The sequence below is a fragment of the Megascapheus bottae genome, chromosome 11 (genome assembly GCF_031878675.1).
Source record: "Megascapheus bottae isolate mThoBot1 chromosome 11, mThoBot2.hap1, whole genome shotgun sequence".
NCBI classification, from domain to species: domain Eukaryota; kingdom Metazoa; phylum Chordata; class Mammalia; order Rodentia; family Geomyidae; genus Megascapheus; species Megascapheus bottae.
The window spans coordinates 48,964,192-48,991,809 of NC_143519.1; the positions used below are offsets into that span (position 1 = coordinate 48,964,192).

The 27,618-nt window shown below is 38.7% G+C and overlaps 1 protein-coding gene across 1 annotated transcript in view; it reads left to right on the forward strand.

The window, feature by feature from the left end:
* The window catches only part of Rxfp2 (relaxin family peptide receptor 2), a 40,609-nt gene extending 23,250 nt beyond the window's left edge, over positions 1–17,359 (forward strand). Inside the window, exons 11-17 of the mRNA XM_090341800.1 lie at positions 3,563–3,634; positions 3,757–3,828; positions 4,907–4,978; positions 7,657–7,886; positions 8,545–8,955; positions 12,966–13,184; positions 16,953–17,359. Coding sequence (XP_090197926.1) covers positions 3,563–3,634; positions 3,757–3,828; positions 4,907–4,978; positions 7,657–7,886; positions 8,545–8,955; positions 12,966–13,184; positions 16,953–17,212 — 1,336 coding nt within the window. The 3' untranslated portion in view covers positions 17,213–17,359. The remainder of the gene's footprint in view (positions 1–3,562; positions 3,635–3,756; positions 3,829–4,906; positions 4,979–7,656; positions 7,887–8,544; positions 8,956–12,965; positions 13,185–16,952) is intronic.
* The last annotated feature ends 10,259 nt before the right edge of the window (positions 17,360–27,618 follow it).

The following is a 27,618-nucleotide window of genomic DNA, read 5'->3' on the forward strand; positions in this document are numbered from 1 at the left end:
TAAAGCCAATACATGTGTCTTGAATGAGGAACTCATGTCATGTTTTTCTGTTCAAATATGTATTTTCTAGATTTAAGCCTCTAAGTTAGCAACATCTTCATATAACTGTGAATTGTTAGATGTTAAAATTAAACTTATTGCATGGCAAATAATGACAATTAGGGCTGAAAGAAAACCTTTTTCCTCCAAATTGAGGTCTTAAAACGGGATATTCATGTTTTTCAATAATCTATCCCACATTCTTCATACCTTGTTCTGTAACCCAGGAGATACTGGGAGAAAGAAGTCAGAGCAATTTTTAAAAATAATCCAGGAGTAATTACAATCATTTTATCTAAGTTAGTGAACATCAGAAAGCACAATTTTTTAGCAGGTTACTGCTATTTGCAAGAGATTGCATTTGAACTAAAAGAGATTATTCTTTTGAGACAAACAAAAAATTAAATACTCCTTATTCCAAAAACATTTCTAAAAATCCCATTGCTGGAATTCTCCTGGCCCGGCTCAGCAGAAGGAATATGGACTTGAGTTATGGGGTGAAGACACAGCAACCTGAAACAAGCAGCGACATGTTTTATATTTAAACTTAAGAGAATTATCTTGAAAACTTTCCTAATCCTCCTTAAATTATACATAGCTCTCCTTCATAAAGAAGGGCTAGGAGGAGTTGAAACTAAGACACAATTAGCTAGCTTACCATTACTTTATTTATTTATTATTTATTATTTATTGTTAGGTAGTTTCAATCCCAGTAGTCAGATAACAACATCTCTTCATCAATGACACCCCTTCCATCACTTTCTCCCATTTTTCCTCCTTTCTGACCTTCAAGTTATATTGTTCAATTTTACATTGTTTTGGATAGAATGTAATTTCTCACTCTCCCTACATTCCTGTGCCCTAATATGTTTCAGCTTCCTAGTATTCTTTTTGTTAAATGGGCTATCAGTTGTGCAAAGGAGTTACCCCACTGTGGTTTGCCCTTTTTAAGACCACCAGCAATTAATTTCAATGTACTTAACTTCAGAGAGCTGTAGGAAAATGTGGAAGCTGACAGATATTTGAGTCATATCGTTTGAGTTTTTACACACCAGATAATTTTACTCTGCCACTATGATATCAACTCGATTTGAGGGCGAGTAAACGAAGTACATGACTTTCCTGATGTCCTTCCCCTGAAATAGAGGGTATATTCTACCTTTGCCTGTGTCTGTAACACCTGACGGGACTGTCTCTGGGTGTGAACTTGCATCAGCGTCTGCCTCTGTAGTCCTATTCTCTCTAGCCTATGCACACTTGTGTCTTCCTTTCTGAACCACCAGATGAAAGTCACTGCTGACAGAGCCTGGCACCTGCTTGAATATAACCATGCACCTTACTCCATTACCTACCTCTCTGTGATCATAGTATCGGCATCCATGTTGATACCCAGGCCTGAAAGAGGTCTCCTTCCTGCTCTGTGTCTTTCCTAACGCTTCAAATTCTCTCTAGCCCCTATCCTTGCTAGTGTCCTCAGGAAGTCTTTTTGGCTCTTACCTGGTCCATGTCAAAGCCCTGTCCTGCCTGATGTTCCTTTACTCACTCTAGCTTTTCAACATTTCTTTCATGTTCCTGATTATAATTGTCATCCCAGAACCCAGAAACTGATAACCCTACTGTCGTGCTTGAAGTCTCACTCTCTGCTTCTTGCTACTTAGGGATGCCTTCTGCATGGTTCCCAAATGGAACTGTGCATAACAATCCCAGAGGCTAGAAGCCCAAATGTGTGTGGTTGGAGCCTGAAATATGGTCAAGAATTCTATAACCATCCTCAGTGATTCTAATGCCTCTGGAAAATACTGCTTTGGAGTGTGCCATATCCTCCCATCTTACCTCCATGAACTTTCCCAGGCTCACTTCCTCTAAATCTCCCCCTTCCCCCACCCCCAACATACATATTTTCTCCTCTCTTCCTATGGACCACATCCTGGCTCCTGAAGATGGCATTTGTTCTAAGCTTTTCTGCATTGTGTTTACTCTCACCTGGAAGGCTGCTCTTCTTTGACCCTCCTCCCACTCCACCTGAAATCATCAAGCTGTGCTTACTCACACCTTAACTTCTCAAGCCACTGGTGACTCTTTCCTCTGCTCTGTGATTACACTTGTTTCATTCTTTCCTTGTTTTATAATCTGGTTGTAGAAGTTCATTTTCTATTGCTATTTTGGAGCCAAAATAAAAAGGACAGCTGTGACTGAATTTTTTGAAGAAAATAAACTTTTTTTAAGTCCCAGAAGGTGGGATGCCCACGGTGAGATGACCTCATCAATTTCATCCGCATCACATGGCTGACATGATAGCACAGGCATGTGCAAAAGGGTCACGTGGAAAGACAGCAAGCCAGAGAAGCGTTTAGGGTCGTGTGCTTTGCATTGGAAAAATTTACTTTCCTAGGAACTATGAGAACTATCTTAATTTCTCCCAAGAGTAATAGTCCAGTGATGTATGGCCTCTCACTATGCCTTTGCTCCTCTTAAAGATTCTGCAACCCCAATACTAAAGACCACGTTACCAACACATGAACAAGGTCCAAAATCATAGCACTCTGTGAAGGCTCCTTTAAGGGAAGAGCTAAATCTTAGGCATTTGTAACTGCCCCTGATCCCTCAGTAGTTCCAAAATATCAAGAAGAGTTAAATAGCTGGGCTTGGTAGGGCATACCTATAATCCTAGCTACCCAGAAGGTTTAGATAGGAGGATAATGGTCTGAGACTAGCCTAAGCATAAAGCAATCGATTCTATCTGAAAAAAATAACAGCAAGCATAAGACCTTGAGTTCAAACAGTCTTACAAAAGGAAAAAGCTATATTTATGTTTTTAATTCATTTATGTTTAGAGAATTGCATACTGGGTTTTGCTGTTGTTTAAGTTTTCTGTGGCTCATCAAGATAAAAGTTAATTTCTTCTGATCTCAGTAGACCTCTTTTCTACATTTTGTAGTTGCTCTCCTACTATTCCTTCTAGATATCATGCTGTCACATTTAATTCTAAGCAGTGAAAAAAATTTTAACAAAAATAGTCCTGTATGGGAATGTATTCAAAATGTGGAAAGTTCTATTCAAGATTATCTAGGCAGGAACTGAGTGGCCAACACTATCTTAGTTGGAATTTGAAACAAGTAGAAGACTCAAGAATTGACCTCACAAAGTTTAATTGGATAAACAAGAGACTCACCTACGTGGAACAAGTAGGACTCACAGGAATGTGAATGACTCAAGTGTACTAAGAGTACCTCCAAACAGAGGAAATTAGTCAAAGATCGTAAAGCCAGAATGTGTTGGAAAAGGGGGCGAGAGGAAATTCCAGACAGGAACTGAATGCACTAAATATCAGGTGTCCATAAAGCAATGGAAAACATATTCATTGGCAGGCTCACCAGGCCACGTTGTGTAACTCGTTATCAGGTTGGTTAATTGGGTCCCTATTTTCTGTTACATCAACTGGATGATGCTAATTGTGAGTAGTAGCAATGCGTAGGTCACAAAATTCCAAAGTAATGGTTTGGGGTTTCACTTTTCCTCACAGAGATCTGTCTAGCAATCTGATAACGGAGCTTCCAGCCCATCTTTTTAAAGACCAAAAGCTTCTACAAAAACTGTAAGTTCTTCTCATCATCATCAGATTTAAATGGCAACACCTTAGGCTTTCAAAATAAGAACATTTGTATTTCTTTTCTTCTTCCTCTAATGGCAAAAACAAAACAAAACAAAAAAAAAAAGGAACCTATCATCCAATCCTCTTTTGTACCTCCACAAGAACCAGTTTGGAAATCTCAAACAACTTCAGTCTCTGTAAGTAAAATATGGCACACTTGTAGGTTGACTGTCATTTTATGGATACGAATGTCATTCCTTCTAAATGAGTAGTGCACGCCTAAGAGCTTGCGTCCTCTGCTCACTCTCACTGTTTGCTGTGATGATATTCTGATCGCCCACAAAACTTCCTTTGCCCAACCTTGATTGAGTGAAAGACACTGCTGCATTTGCAATCACATATATTTCCTTTCTGAAAACTGAGCTCCTTTGGAAAAATAGCTCATCCTACAACTTTCCCAAAGAATTAAAGCTGCAGTAGTTTTGCTTCTAACAGTTGGGCAAAAACACATTTTTCTAAGGTTTGTCTTCTTTTATTCCTTTTCCCCAGTCCTACAAGAAGCTACTTAAATACCACTTGGTTCTTACTTTTTAGTGAAATCTAAAAAAATATGAATAAACTCCCAGACAGGAGCAATCAAACAACTAATGTGTTGTGTGTCTCATGTTGTTACCCTTCTTAGGTTTCAACAGTGTCCAGAATTGTGCCAGTTCATGTTTAAGTATTATGATTCCTGTTTTCTGGGTGATCATTTGTTGAACCACTAGTTTGTTTGCTTGACCTAGATAGCATACTATATTATCTGATCTCAAAGCTCTTCTTTATTTAATTTCTTTTTCCACATTAACATCAATTAGTTTTATAAGGGAGGTTTCATTCTGACACATCGATATATGCATACATGATCAGAGTTACCAGGCCTCTCTCCCTCATTCTTCATTTAATGTCAAAGACTAATACTTAGTATCACTTTTTATTCTTGTCAACTAGGTTTCTATTGGTCTCATTCCAAAGAAATTAGTGAGCATCTGTTGACTAAAAAAAAATCCGTGTATTACACCCCTTGTCATTTCTAAATGAATGAAATTTGTGGTATTAAAATGTAATTCTGCATGTAAAGTTGTAAAAAAAAGAAGTTCTGACTTAGAGGAGAGTTAAATAGAAATTTGCAAAAGGAGTTACAATAAAATTTTCATTCATTGGTAACATAAGATTTGGAAGTATCACATTTACCTTAATCCTAAAGGCATTAAATCTATTGTGTATATTTTTCAGAGACCTGGAAAGGATAGAGATTCCAAATATAAACACAAGAATGTTTCAGCCCATGAAGAATCTTTCTCACATGTATGTATTATAAAAGAATATAGACAAAAGCATAGTGAAATATTTCACATGTGCTCATGTCAACTGTCTAAATGTATCACTGCTCTAAATGTGTTTGAATGCAACAAAAGTCTTCTTTTATTGAGAACTTTTTAATTTTGTCACCTTTGGTCCCTGTTCAAATAGAGTTCAATATTATGATGTGCCGACATGAATGACCCTTCTCTCTGGAAACACGCTGTTAATCCAATTGAGGCCCAATAAGAGATCAGGGTACCAGAATGCCACATATTACACAAGATGAAGTCACTGGCTAAATGGTACTCAGGAGACCTGGAAACATTAATTCACTTCACATGAGTGAGCAGTCGGCTGCTCTAAGATTTGAGCCCTTAGGAAGAAAGGTGCTATATAGAGTCCAGGTGTTGTTACTGTTACTAAGTACACTACAAAATGGAGGTAATGAATCTTTATAGTAGTTTCTGTTAAGTCACTTTAGTATATTTGGCTAAAGTGCACTGTGTAAGCTGTGTTAATAATATGTGTTTATAACATTAATCCTTTCTTTATCAACTGTATAATCAATATGTTCATGATTTCAAAAAAAAATTAACCATTGTCATCCACAAAAGTAGGGAGGACTCGATGTAAGATCCCAAGTTGGGCGCAGCCAGTGGACGAAAATGTTCATGTGAAGGTGCTTTTTTTTGTGGGGGGAGATCATTTTGTTCATATATGTACAATAGGCATGACGATGGCTAGAAGGCAGGCGCCTGGTGCCTATCCTTGTGGTTTTTGTTCATTTTTCCTTCTGTGGCACCATTAGATAAATACTCATTTCCTTGTTGCAGGCAAAAGGTAAGTACTTAAAACAGACCGCTTCAACCTTACTAGAGGTTGATGGAAAAGTTGCTACTTAAAAAAACAAAAATAGGGACCTGCAGTCAAAAGTCAGGAAGGAACCAAGTAACAGGAAAAAAAAATGGTATATTAGCCAGATATTAGGCAACTATTTCTTTCTCCTTCCTTGTCCTTTATTTATTGAAACACCTCCCTGTCACTATTCAAACCCTTCTACCTGGGCCACAGTGGGAGAATGGAGGTGTCTTTCTATGAAGGCAGTGGATTTAATGGAATCCTAAAAGAACCTGAGTGTGTGCCAGGGGACTCCAGAAAAGGACAAGATACAATAGAGTTACACATAAAATTCCTTTCATCAGACTCTAATGGTGGAAAGCTGCATTGTAAGTCACTTAAAGGCAGATTGCCTCCTAATCTGCCCTTGACACACCTAGCACACAGTTTCCCACCATGCATGTGCTGATCTTATGTTTGCTGAGTTCCAGATGCTCAGAATATAGTCACAAACAAGAGAAACATGTTTCCATGTAGCTTTGGAACCAGAGTCAATAAGCCAGCAATAAATAGTTTATCCAGGGCTGGGAGTTTGGCCTAGTGGTAGAGTGCTTGCCTAGCATACAGGAAGATCTGGGTTCCATTCCTCAGTACCACATACATAGAAAAAAGCCGGAAGTGGTGCTGTGGCTCAAGTGGTAGAGCTCTAGCCTTGAGAAAGCACAAGGACAGTGTTCAAGCCCTGAGTTCAAGCCAGAACTGGCAAAAAAAAATAGTTTATCCAGTTTAGGCCAAAGCAAAAGCAAAGGCAAGCAGAATGATTTGGATGGTTTAAGGGAAGTCAGGGTGATATGACATTTTGGCAGACCTGAACAGAAGGAGGAAGCAGCCTGACAGTATTCAGGAGAAGATTCTGCCAGGTGGAGGGCAAAACAAAGCAAGACTCTCAGAAAAGAATAGGCCTGGCTTGTGTCTGCATCAAAAGAAGGCTTTTGTGTCTGCATCAAAGGAGGCCAGAGATCCAGTCACAGACTTTGACACTGTGGCAAAAATAGAGCATGTTTAATTTCCAGAGGAACTGAGAAACTCATTCGACAGATACAAAAAAAAGGACTAGACTGAGAAAAGTGTATCAGATGATGAGTTAGAAAAGGGCAAAGACAGAACATATTTTATGTAGAGGATAGCCCATTTATAAACCACGTGACTTCACCAGTTCTAACAAGCAAAACTTCCCATGCTTGCTTCAAAACACTGACTACAAAGTTGTGTTTTCTCCTAGAAATCGAATAAGTCCATCCACACTCTGTAATCTGTGACTAAGGCAGTTCCATTGTGATTAACTTTCCTAGTCTCAGACTCTCTCACCAGGCGGTGTCTGGGGCCAAAGGGCAACGTCAAGTAGATCTGAGTGTTGAGAGCTAAAGACAAATCAGGAATGTCTTTAGTGAGCAACAGCAAATTCCTTGCATCCTATACACAAGCCCCTCGGGATGGGCTAGACTTTCACTTACTGAGTGTAATCCACCTTTTATAACACTCGATGAGAATAACCCACTGTCAGGTAGAGCCATGAGATTTCAAATCTCCCAGGACATAATCTGACCAGCTATAATCAAACAACTTGTGAACGTCTATGTCCCATTACATGGCTATGGAAGGACCTTGCCTCCAATAACACGCCACTTCATAAGTGTACTTCCTAGGTAACCCAGTCACTACTAAACAAAAATAAGCGTAGGGACGTTGCATACCTAACAGAGAAGCAGCCCTCCTGGTAGGACTGCAACTGTCATTTCTGTATCATGGCTGTCAAGTGACTCTTCTTTTCCCTTTGACTTTAGTTATTTCAAAAACTTTCGCTACTGCTCCTATGTTCCCCATGTCCGAATATGTATGCCCTTGACTGACGGCATTTCTTCATTTGAGGACCTCTTGGCTAACAATATCCTCAGAATATTTGTCTGGGTTATAGCTTTCATTACCTGCTTTGGAAATCTGTTTGTCATTGCCATGAGATCTTTCATTAAAGCTGAAAATACAACTCACGCTCTATCCATCAAAATCCTTTGTTGTAAGTATGTTTCCTATCTAAATAGACAGGATAGCTTCTGGGAGCTGTGAATATACACATATATATGTACACATGTATGGGTATAGATGGTGTGTGTGTATATTACAGAGAGATCTTCAAAATGGAATGTAATAAAAATTTCATATAACATAACTTTACTCAGAATTACATATATGCATTGGGCAAGTTTATTTTCTAAATATCAAACTGCTACCGTATTTCAGATTGCATGCTCGTATAATGGTTTACCCCTTGAGTATTAACTCTTAAATATGGGGGTAAAAGAAATTTGAAGAAGGGATGGGTGATAGAGAAAGTCTTAAGGGTTATAAACCAAATCCAATTAGCTTATAATAACATCCATACTTCTTAAGCACAGAAAACAAGCCCCTCAACTATGCAAGTGATATATATATATATTTATATATTGTTTAAATACTAGCCTTATCACCTCCCTCATTTTTTTTCAACTTTCTCTTATCCCTTTAAGACTAAGACATAGTGTGGTGCTTTACAAATTGCACTGACTCTTGCAACCCCCTGAGCTAGTAGAGGAGTTGGGGTATTCATTCATTTAACGCAGGACGTAATGTCATCAGAGAGCTAACCGGAGAGATGCTTCTAGTGACCAACGTGCACTGCATCCGTCTGTCCCCAGGTGCTGACTGTCTCATGGGAGTGTACTTGTTCTCCATCGGGTTTTTTGATCTAAAATACCGAGGGCAGTATCAGAAGTACGCGCTGCTGTGGATGGAGAGCGGGCCGTGCCACCTCATGGGCTTTCTGGCCATGCTGTCCACGGAAGTGTCTGTCTTGCTCCTCACCTTCCTGACACTGGAGAAGTTCCTGGTCATTGTCTTCCCCTTCAGTAACATCCGCCTGGGAAAGAGGCAGACCGCCATTATTCTCAGTGCCATCTGGATGGCTGGATTTCTTATTGCTGCAATTCCCTTTTGGAATGAGGACTCTTTTGGAAACTTTTATGGGAAAAATGGAGTGTGCTTTCCATTGCATCATGACCACACAGAGCATTCTGGAAGCAAGGCATATTCTCTTGGAATTTTTCTAGGTAAAAAGAAAAGTACCTCTTTTTTTCCATTTCCTGGGTAAAGATCATTTTTATAAAAATATCATGTACTTCAGCAAAGATAGATATATTACTTGAGAAGTAAACAAATGTAGCCAAGACTATATCCTTTTCAGAGAAAATACTGGCTAGTCATATCTAGAAGTATTTTTATTATTAATATTATTATCTCCTCTTCAGTCCTTGATTTCATACTTATATACTGTGAAGAGGAGCTGGGAAAATGCTAGTTTATATTCAGTCCTGAAACCCTACTGACTTGTGTGAATTCTCTTATTTCTTATCTAGTTATGGAGCTAATTGATTAATAATAAATTTCTGGAAACTCACTAGCAGGAGATTATCTAAGAAGAAAGCAATAGCAAGAAGATGTCAAGAAGATGCATTGCCTTTGGCAAATGTAGCTTGTAGATTAGCAACATAAAAATGCATGGTGTGGCTTTCTTGTTCAGTTTTCTGAATTTCTCTTGCTTTTTTTGTGTTGGTGGTAGTGGTGGGTTTTTGTAGTTGTTTTACTTAAAACCCCTAAATTCACTGTTATAAATCAATGACAAGTTTAATACATGTAAATTAATTTTTTCAACTGTGCAATATGTATTAATGCTGCTTAAGATTAAAAGTTAGGACTAGGAGAGTGGCCTAGTGGTAGATTACTTCTCTAGCATTCATGAAGCCCTGGATTCGATTCCTCAATACCACCTACACAGAAAAAGCCAGAAGTGGTGCTGTGGCTCAAGTGGCAGAGCTCTAGATTTGAGCAAAAGTGCCCAAGGACAGTGCTCAGGTCCTGTGTTCAAGCCCCAAGACTGGCAAAAAAAAAAAAAGATTAAGGGTATTTCCTTTCTGTTCTTTTTTCTTTAGTCAATAGTACTCTGGTCCTTTCTTTTTGTGAATTGAGGGAAAGAGAATATTGGGGCTTGAACTTAGAACATGAACACTGTTCTTTAACTTTTATACTCAAGGCTGATGTCACTTGAGTCACAACTCTACTCCTGGCTTTTTGGTGATTAGATGAAGATAAGTATCTTACAGATTTTCCTGCCTAAGCTGATTTGAACAGCTATTGTTAGATCTTTGCCTCCAGAGTAGCTAGAATATTAGGTGTGAACCAGCTGCACAGCTGGCACTTTCTTTTTCATCAAATCATTCCTCTGTTTTACCTTTCTTCTAGTCTCTATCCACTGTTATGGCCTTGCTTGGAAACCTTACTGGTTTTTCCAGCTTGAATTATCTGTGCCTATAGCACAGGTATTTGGCCTCATAACCTGCCCCACTTGCCATTTATCTATTTATCATCCTTGTTATAATATAACTGAGTATCAAAAAGATAAAACACTCTATCTCTGTTCTACACAGAGATCTTCAATGTTTCTTGACTCTTTTCAAGGTCAAGTTTAAGTGAGTCACTTAACATTCCTTACCATGTGGCTGTAACCATTGTTCACAATTCTTCACCTATGCCTTCTTTTCCTCCCCTGAAACACAGATTCTCCGTTTCCAACATCTTTATAATACTGCTCACACATACACTGTACAGTAGCTATCTGTTCACATATATATAATATAAGCTATTTTAGCATTTGGTCCTTTGTTGTTGTTGTTGTTGCTGCTGCTGCTGCTGTTGTTTGAATTCAGGGTCTTGTATTTTACCCTTGAGTTATGTTCCAAACCCTTTTTCCTTAAGTCATTTTTCAGATAGGGTCTTTCATTTACACCCAGGCCTGGCTTGCGCTGAGAACCTCCTATCTCTACTTTCCAAGTAACTGAGATGACAAGAATGAGACACCAGGGGTTGGAGATGTGGCTTAGTGGTAGAGTGCTTGTCTAACATGCATGAAGCCCTGAGTTCAATGCCTCAGTGCCACATAAACAGAAAAAAGCCAGAAGTAGCTCTATGGATCAAATGGTAGAGTACTAGCCTTGAGCAAAGCCCTGCCCAACACACACACACACACACACACACACACACACACACACACACACACACACACACACACACACACACCTATACTCACTATATTATATTCATGAGTCCTCAGGATTCATTTAGCACCTTCCATAGACATCTCTTTATTAGGTAATGGAAACATAGCCCTCACAGATGAGGGTCAGGGAGCAGACAAGTACTCATGTCCTCACATCTCAAACTAATAAATACCATGGCAGAAGCGCATGGGCATCCAGAAGCCCTCTACCTGATAATCACAGGATGCTTCCCAGGAGAGATGAACCCAAATGGAATCCCAAATGCTGAGGAGGCAAAGCCAAGTGAGAGCTGAAGTCTGTGTTCCAGGAAAAGAGTAGATTCAGAGGCCAAAGCCAGGGAACAGCCCCAGATGAAGAGCTAAATAAATTTTATGTAACCAGATCTTACAGTTAAGATATAGAGGTTCACCCAAAGGAGTCAGCTACCTGTGACATGTTCCAGATAAGTAGAGCAATAATAAAACACATATAAGCCAGGCACTGATGGCTCATGCCTAGGTACTCAGGGGGCTGGGATCGTAGATTATGGTTCAAAGCCAGCCAAGGCAGAAACGTCCCTGAGACTCCTATCTCCAATAAACTACTGAGGGAAAAAAAAGATAGAAGCAGCACTGTGGTTCAAGTGGTAGAGCACTAGCCTTGAGCAAAAACAGCTTTGGGACAGCTCCCAGGCCCTGAGTTCAGGCCCAAGGACAGGCAAAAAAAAAAAATGTGCACACCACACACACATAAACATACACACACACCACCATCACCACCACCATCCGCAGCAGCAGCAGCATTAAAATTATTATCCATATGGATAGTATAGTACATTCAAAACATGGCCTTACCATAGTTTCTTTGCGATTTGCTTGCTCACCACTGACTCTCCACCATTTGAACCTTGCTTCTAATCCAGCATTTTTCCTGGATATGTACCAATGGTAACAGTTTCATGGACTTTTCTGTCTCTTCTACCAGGTTTTAGTTCCTGAGTAACTAGGATATGCCTTACCTTTTATAACTGCATTCTCCCCCTCACTGCTATTTTTGAAAACTGCAAAAATATATGTAAATATTGTGTTTGCTGTAAGGAATAAGATAAGCACTTGGGACTATTATTACAGCAGAATAAAACAAGTGAAGAGACTGAGAATTAGTGCCACAGGTATAGTAATATTAGGTGAGAAACTTATAAATATATTGGACCTCAAAAGAGCCACTACATACAGATGAATTTTAATTTTTGTTTATTTCCTCTTTGAAACTGAGTCCAAAGAGGCCAAATTACTGAGGAAATACTGGGAGGAATCTGAAAAGATATACAAAAAATACATTTTGTTTTATGTATTATTTTCATTTGTGACTCAAAACTATGAATCATTGCCTCATATTTCTGAGGCAATTATGTTCAAATTCCAAGGTTATCTTGATCATACGTATAACATAAGGAAATTGTATTCTATTTACTTAAGACCTGCATATGATTATACTAATCCCTTAAGAGGCTTGACTCTTCCAAGAGCTAAAAACAAAAATAGCTTATTTTCCAGCTTTAAGAAGAAAAAAGCTAGTTATTACTCCCTGGTGTATCTAGAGCTGACTTTCAGAAGTCTGTAATTGTTCTATAAAGAATTCATGTTGGGGGGCCGGGAGTTTGACCTAGTGGTTAAAGTGCTTGCCTAGCATGCATAAAGACCCGGGTTCGATTCCTCGGTACCACATACATAGAAAAAGCCAAAAATAGCGCTGTGGCTCAAGTGGTAGAGTGTTAGCCTTGAGAAAGCCCAAGGCCCTGAGTTCAAATCCCAGGTCTGACAAAAAAAGAATTCATATTGTTGAAACCTCTTCGTTAAGTTGGAAAACCTTTATCATAGTTTTTAAAGTTGAGAATTTTAGCAACCTGCCACTGATAGATAAATGATAGACAAAATAATTCTAGAAAGTACGAATGTGGACCATCACATACAAGTACACCAGTGTTTACTGTTGAGATATTAAGAACTATATGTTTTTCCCAACAGGTGTGAACTTGCTGGCTTTTCTCATCATTGTATTTTCCTATATTACTATGTTCTGTTCCATTCAAAAAACTGCCCTGCAGACAGCAGAAGTGAGGAGTCATATTGGAAAAGAGGTGGCTGTTGCAAATCGATTCTTTTTTATAGTGTTCTCTGATGCCATCTGCTGGATTCCTGTGTTTGTCATTAAAATCCTTTCCCTCCTCAGAGTGGAAATACCAGGTCAGTCCCTTTTACTATTCCTAAATGCTTTAATGCGTTTTTGTTTCCTTTGTTTGAAGAGGATGGAAAATGGATCAGGGCTTTACACATAGTAAACTCTCCATAAATAGGTCTAGCTTCAACACAAAAGTTATTATTTCATCTGGTGATTTTTGTTTGCTTAGTGATAGACAGACAGACAGACAGACAGACAGACAGAGTGAGCAGAGTGAGTACTGGGTCTTGAACTCATACCCTCTTACTCTCACTTGACTTTTTCCCACTAAGGTGTGCATCTTGGCTCCTAGATAGTACATCTCGAGTTCTGTGTGGTGGGACACCCACACTTCCAAGTTTTACTGGTTAATTGGAGATAAGAGTCTCCCAATCTTTCATGCCTGAGCTGAGACCCTCAGATCTCAGCCACTCAAGTAGCTAAACTTACAAGCATGAGCTCCCAGCTCTCTCCAGTGTTTTATAATCAGCATTCTCAGATGGAAACTGAGCAGTAGTAGTGCTGCAATCTAGTGAGGAAGAATTAAAAAATGAGAGCTAAAAGTAAAAGCTAGTTGGAGCACATTGATTCTACCTGAACTAGATAGTAATTATTAAAGTATAGAAAAATAATTTAAATACATGTACCCTGGCTTTACACAGACCTGTGAATTACTAATCTTATATTAGAAGGCTTTCCTAAGATTGAATGGAACACCTCATTCAAACTGTTCTTTAAGTTTTGAGTTTTGCATACTATTTCTCTTTGCCTGATAGAAGGTAGATACTGATTTTTCTGCTGGATTAAGATTGAGATTAAGGTGACAATTTCTTTTCTAATTACAACAAAACAAAAGTAACCTACTTCATTTTACTTTGGTCATTAACTACTCAGATTTTTTTTTTCAAATAATGACAAGTAATATAAAACTTCAATAAATCTAAGTACAATTTTTCTTCTACTTTATTTCCAGCTTTAAACAATAAGTACAATGAGGGAAAGACTGGGGTTGGGAGATATGGGGAGAATGATGAAAAGGGTGATAGAGGTCAAGATGCATTGTATTCATAAACTGCTTGGTTGAGTGGCAACTCCTTTGTACAACAAAAGAAAGTATGTCTTGGGTTTTGGGTTTGTTATTTTTTTGCCAGTCCAGAGACTTGAACCCAGGGCCTGAGCACTGGCCTTGGGCTTCTCAAGGCTAGCGCTCTACCACTTGAGCCACAGCACAATTTCTGGCTTTTTGTATGTATGTGGTACTGAGGAATCGAACCTGAGTCTTCATGAATGCTAGGCAAGTGCTCTACTACTCAGCCAAACTTCCAGCCCCAAAATATGTTTAAGACATTTTAAAAATAAAAATAAGGAAAAGAGATGGGATGAGAAAAGGGAAATTGAAAAAAGAAGAAAGTGACAAAGGAGAGGTCACATAAGCAATTAGAAAAGAAATTGAAAGAAGAGAAATGAAAGGTCTTACAGCATAAAGCAGGTTCAAGAAAAGAACAAAGTTACATGGTTAAAAGGTAAAAAAATTGGGCTGGTAGTGTAGCCTAGTGGTAGAGGGCTCACCTAGCATGCATGAAGCCCTGGGTTTGATTCATCGGTACCACATACTCAGAAAAAGCCAGAAGTGTGCTGTGGCTCAAGTGGCAGGGTGCTAGCCTTGAGCAAAAAGTGTCCAAGAACAGTGCCCAGCCCTGAGTTCAAGCCCCAGCACTGGCAAAAAAAAAAAAGATAAGAAAATTGTAGGATTGGAGGGAATGGAAAGGCAGACAGAGGATAATGAGGGAAAATGTACTGACTTTATTACCCACCTGTTCACCTCACCTGGGAGTTCTTTGAAATTTTAGCAGAATGGGAGGGAGCAAGATTCTAGTGAGGCTTGAAGCTCTCAGGAGGTGAGAAGAGCTAGCTCCCACTACTAGCTCGGCCCCTGGTGTGGGACATTATTCCCAGACTTTTTTTTTCTTTTTGTTTTTGTTGTTGCTTGTCCTGGGGTTTGAACTCAGGGCCTGGGTACTAACCCTGAGCTTTTGTCATCCAGGCTCTACCACTTGAGCCACAGATCTACTTCAATTTTTTTTTTGGTGTTTAATTGGAGATAAGACCCTCATGAACTCCTTCATGGGCAGGCTTCAGATTAAGATCCTCAGATCTCAGCCTCCTGAGTAGCTGGAACTAAAGACATGAGCCACTGGCATCCAGCCCCCAGATCTCTTTTATAAAGAAGGATCAACCAAGAGAGTGCAAGGGATATTGCTAAGGTCACACAGTGAAGAAGTGTATCATCAGACAAGCAGGCTGCCTGTCAAGGGGCGAACGACCTTTCATTCTAACTCAATCTGGACGGACACTGCCATCCCAAACTTCTCTTCACCAAGTGACTTTGGTGGCCTCTCTGCCTGAACATTCTATTAGTATGTGTGAGGCTACACACAAGATGAAGAGAGGAAAGGGGCAAGAATGAAGTTATAATAGTCAATGTATGTATAAGAAAGTAGATATAGGAGAATTGAAGGGCTGGGTAAGGGTGATAGTGAGAATGATGGAAGGGGTGGCATTGGTCAAGATGGCACGGCACTCATGTTGAATGAAAAGTACTTTGTACAACTACTTAAAGACAATAATAAAAATATAGACTTAAATGGAATTCAGCCTGCCACCAGTGTGTCCTACCTGTAATCCTAGCTACTCAGGAGGATAATTTCAGACAATCATGGTCAACCCTTAACTTGAGACTCTTAAGTTCAAATAACCACCAGAAAACTAGAAGTGGAGCTGTAGCTCAACTAGGAGAGCATTAGCCTTGAGCAAAATGCTCAAGGACAGTGCCCAGGCTCCTGAGTTCAACCCCCCGCCCCCTCCAAATGAAAAAAAAAAAACTTTCCCAGGACTGGCACGAAAATAAAATAAAATAATAAAAAGGAATTCACTAACTGGACTATACACTCCCTTTTCCTCTCCAAATCTTTTGACCCCAGTAATCGGATCATAGCAGAGCCATAAGCCCTGAAAACTGGATGAAACTCCAACTAAATTCAGATATGCCAACAGTGTTCTGTTGATTAAGGCTTGCTCTTCATTTTTCTAATTTTTCTGTAAATGAAAGTAATAAACCCAAGAAGGCACATAAAGATCAATGTACTTTATAAAATATTTTTAGATTTTTTGTCCTCTTGTCTTCAACTACCGGCAATTAAGTGTCAGAAACTCAGAAAGGCAAAAATGAGTAAAATCTTGAATCCAAGCTCCATATCAATGGCATTTTTCAATAAGGTCAGAGGAAGTTTAAGTGTAGTAAGCAGTGACCTCCTAAATCGCACTAGCTGAAAAAGATGATGGATGTTTTATTTGTATTGAAATCACAAAACCTGGGTGTACTGGTTTTCACACTTGTAATCCTAACTATTCAGTAGGTTGAGATCTGAGGATCTCAGTTTGAAGCCAGCCCAGACAGGAAAGTCTATGAGACTCTCATTTCCTGTTGTACCTGGATGTAGAGGTACAACTCAAGTGGTAGAGCACCAACCCTGAGCGAATAAAAAACCAAGTGAGAGCTTGAGTTAATAGCCCCATATCAGGTATCAATGGATGAATCCCATAGTTCAGTGGCAGTCTTCTTCGCTAGTGTATGCAGGGCACTGAATTCAGTCTTACCACTACCTTTAGGCTGGAGGTATATCTCAGTAGGGCCCTAGCCTAGCATGCATGCAGCCCTAAGGTTGATACCCAGCACACCCCCCCCCACACACACCCCTCACCTGCTTGTTTTCACACTTTATTTCCTTCTTTAGGCACAATCACTTCTTGGATAGTGATTTTCTTCCTTCCTGTGAACAGCGCCTTGAATCCAATCCTCTATACCCTCACCACCAGCTTTTTTAAGGACAAATTGAAACAGCTGCTGCACAAACATCGGAGGAAATCAGTTTTCAAGATTAAAAAGAAAAGCTTATCAACGTCCATTGTGTGGACAGATGACTCCTCTTCACTTAAGCTTGGGGTTTTGAGCAAAATAACCTTTGGGGACAACATAACCAAGCCAGTTTCCTAGTGACGACCGGGATCACTGGATTTTCAAGGGACTACCTAAAACAAGGTACAGTTTTTAGAAGATGGCACCTGCAATGCTTTTCATCTTGGCCAGTGGCAATCCTTGTCACATAAAGAACGTGGCAGACCGATGGCTGGCCCTGCATTCCAGTGGCGGCTCGACTACCTATCAACTGTGCTGAGAACTGCACTGAAGGGCTCTTTTCCTCAACCTCATATGCACAAGTGAATCTAGATAGAGTAGGCTGATATACAGCTGACCTCCAGCCAGGCGACACTGCCAAACTACTCACGAGTGTCTCTCTACATATAGACAGTGCCTAGGCTTTTATGTTGAATGGCACAGTCCATAAAAATAAAAGCATTCACAACCTTTTATTCCATAATAAAATAAACCTGACATATCTTTCCTTGCTGGTCCAGTATCAAATAAAATCATCAGCAATGTGTGGATGCTTTGATAGCAAAGACGTTTATTTAACCCGTCCTCCCCACTTCCCCAAGCTTATAGAGTGACAACTTTGAACATAACTTGAAGCTCATTTTCCTCCTTGCCCTTTCTTTCAACTTAGAGAAACTAAACTCTTAATAAAATATTTTACCTAAAGTACAAAGGAAAATGAAGCACCATAACTACCCAAAAGACTATACGTTTATTAAAAGATAATTTCTTTAAAGTAGTATTTCTTTTGTTGGCAAGTTCTGCTTCTGTAAAACACACCAAGGGTACTAAAAGAGATTCAAGGAATAGCTTGATTTGGAACAACAACTTGTTTATTTGTATAATTCCTTTTCTGAGACCATTATTATTAATTTTTTAACAAAAAGACCAGTAACTTTGGATTTATTTTTCAAAACTGAAAAAATGTTTGTAAAGGTCTGGGTACATTTTATACTGAGTTTATATGTGAAGTCAAATATCAGGTAAATAAAATTATATTTTACATTTGTCCATCATTTTAACCAAACCCCAGATAAAGTTAATGACTAAGCTTGTTTCTCTTAATAAAGAATGTGAGTACAAAGCCCAGCACTTCCACTAACAAGACTCATGGCACATTTTTTCTTTCTCTTCTTTTCCCTTTTCAGAAAACATTAAAAAGGCAAATTGCTATGCTATTTACTTTGCTTTGAATATTTCCTTCATGAGACAAAATGTAAGCATCTACCTGAAAAAAAAATATGGACTCCTATTAGATATTGAAAAGAATACCAGTGGATTCTAGGACATACACACACACACACACACACACACACACACACAAGTTTATGTATCCAACTATCTTAGTAATTAACTTACTATTACTTAATATTCACTAAAATGACAACACAGGTTCCATCATTTTGATCAAACAGGTCATTTCTTACCTATAAGTAAAATCTTTCCATTAAAATTCTAAACGTAATGTTCCTCCCATTGACAAGATTTCTCTTTTTCCTTTAGGTTTCAAATTTTTCTCTTTTCTTTGCAACATGATGAATTGCCTTCGTGGCATTTATTCTCTAGAATCACTGACCTTTGATTAAGTGTTCTTCGCAAGTCCTTGATCGTTGTTATGGTTTGGGTTTGAGTGTTCCAATGTCTCATGTGTTGAAGGCTTAGTTCTCCCCTTGATACTCTGTTAGAAGGTGACAGAACCCTCAGGAGGCAATGCTAATTGAAGGAAGTTAGGTCATTGGGAGCAAGATATTAAAAGTATGGTGGGACACTCATCCCTTTCTCTCTTTTTGCTTCCCAAACACCATGAAGTACACAACTTTCCCTGCCATAGTGTACTATGCCTGTTACAGGTCCAAAAGACACAGGATTGAGCAACTATGCACCGAAACCTCCCGAACATGATCCCAAATAAATCTTTCCTTCTTTACTTTTTTCATTTCAGTCCAAGATCAGGACTTGAACATGGTACCTGATCCTTTCATTCATTGGCTAGTGCTCTACCAATGAAGGCATGCCTCAGATCCCTCTTTTCTCCTTTATTTATCTCATGGGTCATGGTGTCACAATGATGGAAAGTTGTCTCACACAATGACCATGTGATTTATTTACTAATACATTTCCCGCCTTCAGGAGCATAAATCAGAAATAGATCCTCAGCCTACCATGTTTAAGTTTGAGCAGAAATGTACATCTCCTTTTCTTGAAAGCCATCAATGGTCCCAAGAACCAGAGACAGAAAGAATGAGTTTTGAACAGCCATACTACTGCTGTTAAGCAACAGATTGATGCCTTCCTGGAAGTCTGCAGCCATGAGGAAAAATCCAAACTATGAGGCAGTAACTTTCAAACAAATAAGTCCATTTGCTTAGTGATTGAAATCCAATCGTTCAGTGAGCTATCATTTTATTCTGTACTACTACACAAATGGAATTACTACTAGAAATAACGTACATTGTATCAAATAATGATATTCTATCTAGACTGAGATCATTTGTTGCTAAATCTAGTTTTCCAGTTGGTCATGAAATTATCACCTGAGTTGGTGAATCATTTTCTATTAGAATAGAAACATCAACTAGCTGTCACTCACTCTGTGATCATTTGAAGAGGTCATACACAGTGTCACCTTTGAGTAAGAGAGGAGGAGGAAGGTCAGCCACATACTAGCATGGAATGATAGCATGGGCACATGCCTGATATCTTGTGTTAAAGGGGAAAAGAAAAGCTGAGTAGCTTCAATAGCCTATACCTATAATACTTGCTTACTCAAAAGGCTGAGATCTGAGGATCTAGGTTTGGAGCCAGTCTGGACAGGAAAGTCTGCAAGACTCTTACCTCCAGTTAACCACCAAAAAGCCAAAAAGTAGAGATGTGGCTGAGTGAGAGTCAGCCCTGGATGAAAATATCAAGCAAGACTGTGAGGCCCTGAGTTCAATCCTAGTACTGGCACCAAAGAAAAAGTGGGGGAGGGAGAGACATGATACAAATCAGAAAGAATACAGACTGTGTTGGTTGACATCACTTTGTTTCAGTCTTAAAAGTCAATTCATTTTTTTCTATCAAAATGGCTTATGCCCATTGCAATTACTGGAATCTCTTTAGGGTGGCCTGGGGCTTCAAATGAAATTGCACAAATCTGAACTGAGGTGGGAGCAGTATCACCTTTCTCCACCCTTATTTTGCTCAAGCCCTGCATTTCCTTCCACTGGGCTCTCTGACATCCTGAAGCAATCATCTTTTAAAAGATATCTTAAGGATCCCTCAGGTACTGGACGGGGTACATGTTTGCTAACTTGCTTTATACCCACTCATGCTACATTTTCAAGACTGTATCTCAATCCAGATAGTTGTTCACAAGTCTCAACCATTCTTGTTAGCAAGTTGGTGGAGATGTAGATAATATACAGAAAGAACCAAAAGTGCTAGAGTGTCATCAAGTATCTAGAACCTACATACCTCTAAAACTTAACCAAGAATATATGTATGACACATTTCTTCTTCATATTTCAGTGGAGCATATATGAAATTGTTCTACCTTGACTCAGAAATATTGCCTATACCAAAAATCATGCCTGTAATCCCAGCACATGGGAATCTGGGATTTTATGCAATAATTTTAACACTGAAACAAAAGGATGGTAAGTTCCATGCTGGCTTAGGCTTTGTAACAAAATCTTGTTTCCACAAACAATTATTGAAGATAAATGTTTGTTTTGTTTTGAGATAGGATCTCACCACATAGCTCAAAATGGCTTTGAATTCACTATGTAGGTTTAGCTGGCCTTGAACTCTTTGGAATATAGATGTGTGCTACCCTGCCATGGAAGCTAGTTGTTGGTTTTTTTTTTTTTTTTTTTTGCTCATTCCCTTACCCAGGTAGACAGGAAGAAAGAAGCTGGGTGCCAGTGGCTCATACCTGTAAACCTAGCTACTCAGGAGCTTCAGATCTAAGGATCATGATTCAAAGCCAGTCTGGACTGTAAATTCCATGAGATTCTCATCTCCAATTAACCACAAGGAATGGTGCTGTGGATTAAAGTGGTAGAGCACTAGCCTTGAGCAAAAGAGCTCAGGGACAGCAACCAGGCCCTAAGTTCAAGCCCCATGAGTAACAACAGCAACAAAAATTATAGATTTCTGTGTTTGTATTTATGTATGTGTATCTGTTATATGCCAGTCACCTGACATCCTGTTTATGCAAAATGGAAAGTACATATGCAATATTCACCTTTGAACTACAAAAATGAAATTAAACTTTCAAAAATGACTTCAAAGTTCTTAAGAAATACTTCCTAACTTCTCCAAAATGATTGAAACCTATTATTTAACCTATTTCTAACTAGAAAAGTCCTCAGGCTATATCCCCATATTACACATATGAGAGGAATAAATTACAAATGAAGAAACAGGAAACAACAAGACCTAAATTGTGAGATCACAGACCCGTGAATGAGACTGTTATGCTATTTCAGCACACAGGGACACTTCTTAATTCCTAAGTAGTTTGGATACAGGGATTATACAGGGAGCTCAAGGGAAGGAAGCAGTGGCGCTTTTATAGCCACTCCAGGTGCTGTGGTATTTGATGCAGTAATTTTAACCTTGAATGCCCTGAACTTTTCTGCTGCTGACAGCACACATTTGACACAAGGAGATCCAGATCAAGTCAGAAGAATGGAGTATCAGTTCAACCACCAACAACTTACATGACCTCAGACCTGCGACTGGGTTTTCTTAAAATTGTATCACCTACACAATCATCTATTACTCTTTCTGTTCAGGTCTATTACACATGCTATGTTAAAACCACTTGTGAATATCTAAAACTTGACATCAAATGCAAGGATCGCGGCCTCCTGAGTCACTAGGATGACAAATAAGAGTCAGTACCCTGCAGGTCTACTTTTTGTGGTTATTGTTAATGCTTTTAAGTGACTGAAGACAAATAGTTGTTACAGAATTATTGACGTTTAGAAATAGAATGCTTCTCAGGAGAAAGTACAGATCATTTCATATGAGTCATTCAACTCGTTGATGACTATTTATTGTCTATTTATACCAGACAAGAGTCCACAGGATTGAACTGTCAGTAAATGCATGGACCTGTCTTGATGGAGCCTGCATTCTGCAGCATGGGCAAGCACTCAGAATTAGAGGAAAATGGTATCTTCGAGGACATAGGAGACAAGAAGTTACAGACAAGCAGGAGAGTTGCTGTCAAAGGAGGGAACACAGCAAAAACATCTTCTGGAGAGACGGTGTTTGCAAAGTAGCCAGACACATTTCTTCTCAGTTTCCTTATCTTTAAAAAGAAAGATAGTGTCTACTTCAAATAGGTATTGAAAGGATCAAGTATAAATAAATAAATAAATGTATGTTGCAGCATTGACCCTGAAATTCATTAGTAGCTCAACAAATCTGTCCCTCTGTCTCTGTCTCCCTCTGTCTCCATCTCTGTCTCTCCCTGTCTCTGCCTCTGTCTCTCTCTTCCTTTCACGCACACACACACACACACACATACACACACACACATACACACATAATTTTCTCACAAAGACAGATCATTGAACATGCTAGGTAAGTAATTTACCATAGGGCCACATCACCAGTCCTTACAAATAGTAGGAATTATCTGAATTTCATCAGCTTCACTCACCAAGATGATCATCATATATTCAGAATATTCAGATATTCAGATCATTCACATATTCATTTTTTAGTGTTCTTTCTCCCTCAGTGGTGGTGCACAGGCTTGAAGTTTTGGCCTCATATTTGCTAGGTAGAAACTCCATCACTGAAGCCTTGCTTCCAGCCTTATGCTCAGAAGTTGTGTGTGTGTGTGTGTGTGTGTGTGTGTGTGTGTGTGTGTGTGCTGTTTACAGGCCATTATGGGGGCTTGAACTCAGGGCCTGAGTATTGTCCCTTAGCTTTTTTGCTCTCTATCACCTCTGCCAGCCACAGCTCCACTTCTGGCTTTTTGGTGGTTAATTGCAGATAAGAGACTCATCGACTTTCCTGCCCAGGTTGGCTTAGAACTTCAGTTCTCAGACCTCAGACTTCTGTAGGTATGAGATGTTTGAGGGTCATTCCTAGGGCTTTAACTCAGGGCCTGAGCACTGTCCTTGGGATTTCTGAAGGGCAGAGCTCTCCCAGTTGAGCCACACACAACACCACTTCCGGCTTTTTCCATGCATGTGGTACTGAGGAATCAAACATGCTAGGCAAGCATGCTAGGCAAGCACTCTACCACTAGGCTAAATTCCTGGACCAACCTCCAATTTTTTTTAACTCAATACTTTCAGAGCACCATAACACCTTATGGTCAATTAACCACCCATAAAAAGCTTATCTAATTTGTTTTTAATTCACATAAATTGTCCATATTTCTTCAATTTTCAGCAAGTATTCTGTTACTTTTCTAAGAAATGAGTTATTAATTTCTTGCGAAAATATAAATACAACCCATCAAATATTTGTTTATTTATGAGATTATTTCTTAAAAATTAAGGTGGGGAAAAGGGTAAGAAGTACAAGAAAGAGTTTGTGGTAGCCAGGGAAATGGACTTTTAAAGGATGTAGAGGAGGGAAGTAGAAATATGAACTCATCTGTAGTAAGCATAAAAAAGAATCACCTTTTACTTTAATGTAAAACAGTGTCTCCCTTGTATTCCAGATGCTTACAGGGGAGGCAGGAATGAGAGCTAGAGGTTCTTATGATATCTGGGAGAATGAGAATATACTCAGGGCAGAGCAGAGGTCTGAGACTTCAAATTGGTGTGGCTTCTTCTAAGAGTAGTTTCATTCTCTTGTCTCCCAAGTGATTGATTCTTAACATTCCCTGTTCTTCATTATGTGTATTATTCTTCCAAAAACATAATACTTGGAGGGCTGCTAGAATATGACATTACTGATTCTTGATTCACAGCTAAGAAAGCAGAAAAATTAGGTTATGAATATAATTCATTTCTATCAGGCTGACATACCTTCGTGGAGTATTGAATACCAAAGGATGTTACTAAAACATATGACTACAGTGTAATCACCTGACAAAAATAACTTCTGAGAAAGAGTATCATTGAGGGTAATTTAGAACTCTCCAATGACCGAAAATGTTTTCTTTATTGCTGTATTACATCCATAATTATCTGTTTCAAAAGTCAGAAATAAAATAGAAAAAAAGAAGCTTATCTAAACTAATTATAATGTACATATCTCTAAGGTAACTAGAAAAACTAAGCCCAGTCTTCTGTAGAGCATATGTTTCCAGCTCAGGCTTCACAAGCATCTCTAGGATTTTATAACTTTATTATCAGTCTTAATTCGCTTCCACAGAAGTCACACAAAAGATGGCTTATAATGCAATTTAGTAATGATGAATTCTACTGGCTCATATTAGAGAGCCTAAAAGTAGATCCACACATTTCAGGGACCTGTATGTAGCAGAAAGTGCTAACAATCAGTATGAAGGATGGTAGCTAAGGAGGTATAATCAAAGCAATCATTTGTAGATCGACCCCTAACAGTGTAATATTGTGTGTGTGTGTGTGTGTGTGTGTGTGTGTGTGTGTGTGTGTGTGTGTGTGCGCGCGCGCGCGCGCGCTAGTACTGGAGCTTAAAATCAATTGCACTAAAAAGGGCACTTTCCTTTAGCTTTTTCCACTCAAGGTGGACACTCTACCACTTGACCCATAGCTCTGTTCTAGCTTTGTGCTGGTTAACTGAAGATAGAAGTCTCACAGACTTTTCTGCTCTGGCTAGCTTTAAACTTGGATCCTTAGATTGAATACAGGTGTGAGCCACTTGTGCTCAACCAGCTCCAATTTTTTATGCCAGTCCTGGGCTTGAGCTCAAGGCCTGAGCACTGTCCTTGGACTTTCTCAAGGCTAGAGCTCTATCAGTTGATCCTCAGCACCACTTCTGGCTTTTTTTTTTCTATGTATGTGGTAGCGAGGAATCGAACCCAGGGTCTTTGTGCATGCTAGGCAAGCACTCTACTACTAAGCCAAACTCCCAGCCCAAGCTCCAATTTTTTTTTAACACAATACTTTCAGAGCAAAATAACATACTACAGACAATCCAAAATTTAGAATTATCAGATGAGAATTTCAAAAAACAAATACCACTAAACCATGAGTAATGGAAAATATGTTGATAATGAATAAAAAGATGGAAAATCTTAGCCAAGAAATAGAAACTGTTTTTAAGGTAACCTAATGGATATTCCAGAACTAAGACATACAATATATTATTTTCCTATGATAGCTATAACAATAATCACAAACTGGCTCATATGAGACAACAGAAAAGTCTATTCCTGTTATAGAGATGGGAAGTCCGACATCAAAATGTTGTCAAGGATAAACTCATTCTGGAAATCCAAAAGAAATTCACTTGAAGCGTTTGTGACTATTTCTTGTCTTGTGGGTCTGTCTCCATACTCACTTTATCACTTTCTTCTGTCTGTTAATTCTTTCATGTGTGTCTCTTATAAGGGTGACTGGTATGGATTTAGGGCACACTCAGTCATCCAGAATGATCTTTCATGGTACTGGGGCTTGAAATTGGTGTTTCACCTGAAGATTCTAAATTTAATTGCAACTTTAAAAACCTCTTCTCCGCGCCCCCCCCCCCATGTAAGGTAAGAGTTATTAGTTTCCTAGATTTCCTGTGGATGTTTTCTGAGAGGCCATTTTTCAGCACATAACATATAACCTCCGGAATTAAAAAAAAATTAACTGAATGAACCTAACAGGACATAGTTTATAAAGTTTTATATTGGCAAATACTTAATCTGAAGAAAATACAAAAACAGAATCAAAATGAGCAAAACCTTAGGAACCTATAGTTAGTATCGAAAAAGCTAACTAGAAAGAGCAAACAATAGAGTGGAAGGGGATAAAAACCTCTTTGGTGAGATAATGGTAAAAAATTTCCATAATATGTGAAAGGCATACATTAATAAGTTCAAGAGGTTTAACAAATGTGTAGCAGAGTTAATAAACCTGGGGAAGATTGCACCATATATAAAATGGTATGATAGATTATCTGTAACTTGTTTGAAAAGTGCAGTGAGAAGCTTTCTGGATTGATGGTAATATTTGTTCTATACAAGTATCAATACTGATTAAAACTCATCAAGCATAACCTTAAGATTTGTGCATTTTATTGCGTGTAAATTTTACCTCAAAAGAGTTTTGTTTTGTTTTTGTAATTTGTAGGACTTGAACTCTGGGCCTGGACATTGTCCCTGAGCTCTTCAGCTCAAGGCTACCACCCTACCCCCTGAGCCACAGCACCAGTTCAGGTTTTCTAATGGTTAATGGAAGATAAGTCTTATGGACTTTTTAGTGCCTGCACTGGCTTTGAGTCGTGATTCTTAGATCTCAGCCTCCTGAGTAGCATGAGCCACCGTATCCAGCTAAAAGAGATTTAAGGGAAAGAAAAAAAAAAGGCCCAAAATAACGGGGCAAAGTGACCATAGACTGAAACCTCTAAAACCATGAGCCAAAATAAATATTTCTTCATTTAAAGTAAACAAAAATACTAGCAAGCTGATGGGCAAAGGTACATATGTACGCAAAGCTGGAAAAAAATGTTGAGTGAGATAAGTCAAGACCAAAGGAACTCATGGTATCCTTAATATGTGGCTATTAGATCCAAATAATACAAGAGCGATGACTCAATATTTGTGTACCCAATGTTATGGACATGGTATTGGAAATATAAACACAACTACATAGACATAAAAATCTATGACTCTATAGACATAATGTTTTATTACATAGATTAATATGTATACATGAAATACAAACCCTCAGCCTAAGTTTAATTATGTTCTAAAATCTAAGTGCCAGTGATTGTATATAGAGATTCCCTTCTTGAACACTTGTTTGTTAAACACATCATTTGAAATATGATGTAAAAATCAATGTTAATAAATTCTTTAATAAAAAACAAAAACATAAACAAAAAACATGCACTATCCTAGATTTATGATGGAGCGATGTAGAGTTAACTTTCATCCTGTTTTTCTTCTACATTTAGGAAGACTTGAAGGGAGAAGCTATCAGTCATCAAATCTGGTCATGCTTAAAGGAAAACCTATAATTTCAAGGCATTTCCTGTTGTTTCATGCAGTTAAAGGGTACACCACTTGAATTAAATGTCATTGACTTAGCAAAACAGATTGGTATTTTGGATATGCAAAGGTAAGCTTCAAACCTTAGTTTGAAACAGGAGAGAAGAACAAAACTGCTATGCAGGAGAGGTCAAGGGGCTTTGAAAGGCAGGGAAAATAGGTGGAAGGGCACATAGTTTTAAGAAACAAAAGTTCAAATAGATTGCAACAAAATATGCTGAAATGCAGAAGTGAAAACAAATCCATCCCTTTTGAAGCTTTTGTTCTGAGATGCAATTGTCCTCCCTTCTCAGTAGCAAATGACAATAAACAGAAGCCCTGTGCTAAC